Here is a 6,000-nt window from a genome sequence, read left to right as displayed (position 1 = left end):
TTTTCTACTAAGTTTAAATGTGATTGATAAGACAGTTGCTTTTCCATCATTTTATGAGTGAGTTATGGGAAGGAAAAAGGCTTAGTATGTCCAAGTGTTAATAGGGGTGGAAGGCTTAAGTGCTTGTTGTTCTTTTTCTTAAATCTCCATGTTCCAAAGACATGGCTTAAGTTAGCCCGTCAATATCCCATTATAAAAGAACCTTTACAAAAGGAGGGAATGAAAAACCCGAGGGCCCCTTACTCTGGTGTTTGGTGTGCTTTATGGCGAGTGTGGCTAAGAGCTAATTGCAGATCTCTTGCTTCTGTACACATCAGCTTTGCTTGCTAACGCTTGGGGGTAAGAATGTTGCCAAACTGAAAACAAGGAACTGGGCCTGAGAACAAGGAACAGGGCCGATCTCAGGCAGCTTTCACAGACGCCCTTCCCAGATGTTCCACCGAGATTAACGAGATTAACGGGCAGAACATTCCGCGGGTATTTCGAGAAAATAGTCTCCTTACCCCGGCCTGGGGCAGCCACTCCCCATCTAAAAGGACCCAATGAGTACCCATGGTAACCTTTAAACTAGCCAATCAAGCCAAACCCCGTGAAATATGTTAATCCTGTGGTTTTTGCTTTTAAAAGATGCTTGTAACTGCTGCTCGGGGCTTCTCTTCGCCTCTGGTGACAGGGAGCCCATTTGTGCAAACGCCTAATAAAAATCCTCTTGCTTTTGCATCAAAAAAAAAAAAAAAAAGAAAAAGAACTTTTACAACTCTGGACAAAGATAACAACTTTATTACATGTTTTTATTATCATAGAGATAATTTCCTGTATCTCAACAACTGGTGAAATAGAATATATGGTCACACTTACCAGATTTATAAAGCATTTGGCAATTAATGAAATGTTTTCATATTCCATTTCTTTTTAAAACATATTATCTAAAGAATTTAACTGCTAGATAATAACCACCCATTTTATAGATACCTAAATCAAGGGCCAAAAATCCAATGACATTTAAACTATGTGCTAGCATGTACTGGGTACAAAAATAACACACTGCCATATGGTACTCATATTTCAAAAGCTGACATTTACTAGCCAAGTATTCTGTTAATGACATTGCCATTCAGTTCTTAATCACTTAATATAATTTCATGCCCTCTACTGCTTCATTAAATGCCATATAGATTTAATTTCCATTATTTCAAAATACATTAATTTAGAGCAACCTACAAGTCAATTCATAAAAAGAACAAAATATTTCAACTACTCTCATTAGATTTTGGCCTCTTAATATAAAGATGCATTTTTCCAAATTTTGTTTCAATTTTTTCTGATTAGAAAACCAAATGGCTATTTTTATATTGAATTTTATTTTGGTTCTTTTATTAAGATAAACCAAAAATATACAATATTTTATAGAATTCACTGAGTATTACTTTTTAATTTTTATTTTGACTTACTAATCATAAATCAAATATGCTAGAGTTACCACTAAATTAATAAGAAGGTCACAGATTAAAAACATTTATATTTTAATAATAAAAGTGTCTAACATGAACATAAAATGTAGATGCATATAAATTAGTTAATTATATACATATGTCAGTAAAATTGATTAGCATTTACTTGATCAATATATAGACTAAATCTGAAGTAATTATTCTTAAGATAGCTCCAGGTGGAATTATTTAAGATATAAGGGAATACACACAATGATATATCCATTCTTGTCGTTCATTCAGAGGCATTACATGTTGACAAACCTGCATATAAAAATAGAAAGCTTTTACATACTGGGTTTTTTGGCTAATTTTTCACTAGGACCAATATTTCTAGGCCTTAAAAAAAATTATTCTGCAGATAAAATTCAATAGTATTTGTCCTTAGCAGGGGCTGGCAGTATATGATATATGATCTGAGGTCTAACAGGATAATCCAGTGTAAATCCTACCCCGATATAGTAGTTGTTAGCTGGAGTATAAGAATATGGGTAAAGGAGGGTGATAAAAAGTGAAGTAAATATCTTTCCTTACTAATCCTAGAGTGTTTTCTATAATGTTTTCCAGTTTTTTACTTTGTTTTGTTATTGTGGTTGTTTTAAAGATTATTTATTTATTGAAAGGCACAGATACAGAAAGAGAGGGAGAGAAGGAGACAGAAATCTTCCATCTGCTGGTTCACTCCCCAAATGGCTGCAATGGCAGGGGCTGGGCCACCGAAACCAGAAGCCAGAAGCTTCTTCTGAGTCTCCCACATGGGTGCAGGGGCCCAAGCACTTGGGCCATCTTCTGCTGCTTTCCCAAGAGCATTAGCAGAGAGCTGGATCAGAAGTAGAACAGCAGGGACTTGAACTGGTGCCCATATTGGATGCCGATTATACAAGTGGTGACTTGACCCACTATGCCACAATGCTGGCCCCTATTTTCTGTACTCTTAATTTGAGAAACAAAGAATAATCTCTATTTATCCTGTTCTAGAATGTATTCGAATTCTATGGACAGTGTGGAGAAAGAACGGGTAAGAATATAAAGCTGCTTCCTTCTTCTCTTCACCAGATCCTGAGGTGAGGTGGGGGGCAATGGAATGGGGAGGGGACAGTCTATTGATCTGTCCCTGTTTCTGGCTAAATTAGAATCCCAGAGTTCTGCTAATACCAGAACTAGACTCTTGACTTAACTATTTATCTAAAATTCAGGGGTGTTTTCTCTTTCAAATTAACTTAGGCAATCTGAATAATATAGATAAAATATTTTCAGTTATCAAGGTTCTTCTCTGGGGGCCCATGCTGTGGAGTAGAAGGTTAAGCCACTGCCTGCAGCACTGGTATCCCATATGAGTACCAATTCGATTCCTGGCAGCTCTACTTCCAATCCAGCTCCGTGTTAATGTTTCTGAGAAAGTGGTGGAAGATAGCCCAAGTCCTTGGGCTCCTGCACCCACATGGGAGACCGGAAGAAGCTCCTGGCTCCTGGCTTCGGTCTTGGATAGCTCTGGCTGTTGCAGCCACTTGGGGGAAGTGAACCAACAGATAGAAGATGTCTCAATCTCTCTCTCTCTCTGCCTTTCAAATAAATAAATCTTTAAAAATAAAAAGATTCTTCTCTCTTTCTCTTTCTTAAATAAAAAAATCTATGGTTGGGGGAAAAGAGCTTAGCCTAGCTCTTAAGACAATAGTTAAGAAGTCAGCATACTACATTAGAGGACGTAGGTTTGATTCCCAGCTCTGGCTCCTGATTCTGCTTCCAGCTAATGCAGACTCTGTGAGGCAGCAGTGACAACTCAGGTAATCAAGTTGGGTTACCTGGATTACTCAGATCCTGGCTTCAGACCCAGCCATTACGGACATTTGGGAATGGCAGCTCTCTGTTTCTCCCTCTCTGACTCTCAAATAAATTTAGAAAATTCAAAAAATTTAAATTCCTATTATTATTAACACTACTTTGCACTTCTATATGGTGTTCTAAAATGTTTTTATGTATATCACTTTATTTTTTATCTTTACATTAACCTTGATAAGTGTCTAAAACTAATGATACTACACATGTATCCTGTGTAAAGAGCCTGGGACAGAGAGATTAAATAAATGACCTTTCCTTAGTCACTCAACCAAATAGTGGCAGAATTAGATTAGAATCAAAGTCTCTTATCTCTGAGTACAGAATAACACTGATATGAATATCATACTTTTAATAAATCTTCAACTTCAGTTCCTTTCTACATGTCTATTCATAGCATTAAAACAAACATTCAGACATAAAACAAAAAGTTTTAATTAGAAAATAATGCATTACCATTGTAGATTTTGGTGCCACTTCTACTACATATGTGTTGAGTCCTTTGTTGTTCACACAGTTTTTACTTAGCTCATTGTTGACGTGAATAATCAGTTTATTATCTGACTAAAAAAAAGATTTCATAAGTTACCAGTCATTTCTTTAATAAACAGAAACAAAAATAAACCTCAAATAATCCCAGAATCCTGTCAAGATAATATGGCCCATTATAGACTCATATATACTGGTTCCTTCTCTCATCTTTGTATCTGCATCTTTTTCTCATTCATCTCATTTCTATCTGTTGCCAATAAACTTTTCTTCTAAATATTTCTTTTATTCTAAATGTGACCTTAGTCTTGATCCTCAGGCCATTATTGATATATGCTGGCCCACATTATCTTACCCTTGTCTTACTAAGGTAATAATCTTTATTTCTTTTGCCTGAACCTCTTATGTTTCTACCCTCCATTAATTCTGATTCTACCTCCCAAACAAATGCCTGAAACATCCATTACTCATCTGCTCATTCGATAAACGTGATTTACTTAGTATCAGTGATGTTTTGGGCGCTGTTCTCTGGAGTCCAGAGACACTGAGATAAAAGACTGTAATGAGCTAGTTCACAATCTAGGGAAGACAGACAAAATGATAATTACAAAACACCATTCAATTTTATAACAGGGAACCATTAAACATAAAAGATGAACATTAGCTCAGACTGGAATTTCAAGAAAGAATGTTTGCAAGAAGTGACAATAATACATAATGGTTTCTTGAGTGGTCAAGAAGCAACAGAAAATAGAATGAAGCTGAAAAATGGGAGAAATGCAGGAGTCAAAATATTCCCCTGGTAAAGAACCTACAATCACTCCCTAATGACTATGAAGGGCAGTTTAATGTTTTATATGTGTGACTTCTTGCAAGTTATCTATTCCTGTGCTTTGGTTTCCTGTGTATAAAATAGGGATAGTATTTACCTTAAAGGGTTGCTAAAAATAGAAAACACACTAATACATAAAAATTCTTGTCACATGGATGGTTCTAAAATGTCAATATTATTAGCACATTTTGATGAAGGAAGTTTATTTAATTTCTTTGAGGGAGGGGCCGGCGCCGTGGCTCACTTGGTTAATCCTCCACCTGCTTGCCAGCATCCCATATGGGCGCCAGGTTCTAGTCCTGGTTGCTCCTCTTCCAGGCCAGCTCTCTGCTGTGGCCCAGGAGGGCAATGGAGGATGGCCCAAGTGCTGCACCCGCATGGGAGACCAGGGGAGGCACCTGGCTCCTGGCTTCGGATCAGCGCAGCGCCGGCCATGGCAACCATTTGAGGGAGTGAACCAATGGAAGGAGGACCTTTCTCTGTCTCTCTCTCTATCTATAACTCTACCTGTCAAATAAATTTAAAAAAACTTTCTTTGAGGGAAAAGAAGGTGGTAGAGGATTGCAACATGACAGGTGACAGAACAGAGGGGCTGGGGTAAGGGAGTGAGTTTTCTACAAACTCTCCTCATTTTTTTTTTTTTTTTTTTTTTTGAGAGGCAGAGAAATAGGGACTCAGAGAGAGAAAGAGAGAGACAAAGTCAAAGAAAGGAAGAGCTCCCATCCTCTGGTTCATTCCTCAAATCCACATGGTTGCCTGCAATGGTCTGAACCAAAGGCTAAGAATTCAATCCAGGTCTCCCATGTGGGTGACAGGGCCTCCCACTAGAGCCATCACCTGCTGCCTCCCACACTCTGCATTGGCAGGAAGATGGAACTGGAAGCTGAGTCAGAACTCGAACCCAAGTACTCTGATGTGGAATGTGGACAACCCAACAGGCATCTTAACAGCTAAGCCAAATGCCACCTACCTCCATCTACTTTTAATTCTAATAAAACACAGAATCAGACAGGCAAGCAGGCTAGATCTTAAGAATCACCTTCTAGTGCTGGTGTTGGGGCATAGTGGGTAAAGCTGCTGCCTGTGATGCCAGCATCCCATATGGATGCCGGTTCATGTCCCAGCTGCTCTACTTCTGATCCAGATCCTGGCCAGTGGCCTGGGTAAAACAGAGGAAGATGGCCTAAGTGTTTGGGCCCCTATGACCCATGTGAGAGACCCGGATGAAGCTTCTGGCTTTGGCTAGCCCAGCCCTGGCTGTTGCGGCCATCTGGGAAGTAAACCAGAGGATGGAGTATCTCTCTCTGTGTGTCTCTTCCCCTCTTCTCTGAAACTCTTTCAAATCAATTAATC

At 38.6% G+C, this 6,000-nt stretch overlaps 1 protein-coding gene across 4 annotated transcripts in view; it reads right to left on the bottom strand.

The window, feature by feature from the left end:
• Positions 1-1,468: 1,468 nt before the first annotated feature.
• Positions 1,469-6,000, bottom strand: part of EFCAB7 (EF-hand calcium binding domain 7) — a 50,686-nt gene continuing 46,154 nt past the window's right edge. For 3 of the 4 annotated variants that reach the window (XM_062191470.1, XM_062191472.1, XM_062191471.1), the window contains exons 13-14: positions 3,783-3,890; positions 1,470-1,754 (exon numbers count right to left, since the gene is read on the bottom strand). In XM_062191470.1, the coding sequence (XP_062047454.1) occupies positions 1,680-1,754; positions 3,783-3,890 (183 nt within the window). In that variant the 3' untranslated portion in view covers positions 1,470-1,679. Of the gene's footprint in view, positions 1,755-3,782; positions 3,891-6,000 lie in introns of all 4 variants that reach the window. The other variant, XM_062191473.1, reaches the window with a different exon arrangement.

Source organism: Lepus europaeus, chromosome 5, assembly GCF_033115175.1.
Source record: "Lepus europaeus isolate LE1 chromosome 5, mLepTim1.pri, whole genome shotgun sequence".
In the NCBI taxonomy this organism is placed as follows: domain Eukaryota; kingdom Metazoa; phylum Chordata; class Mammalia; order Lagomorpha; family Leporidae; genus Lepus; species Lepus europaeus.
This window is presented reverse-complemented; position numbering and strand designations above follow the sequence as displayed.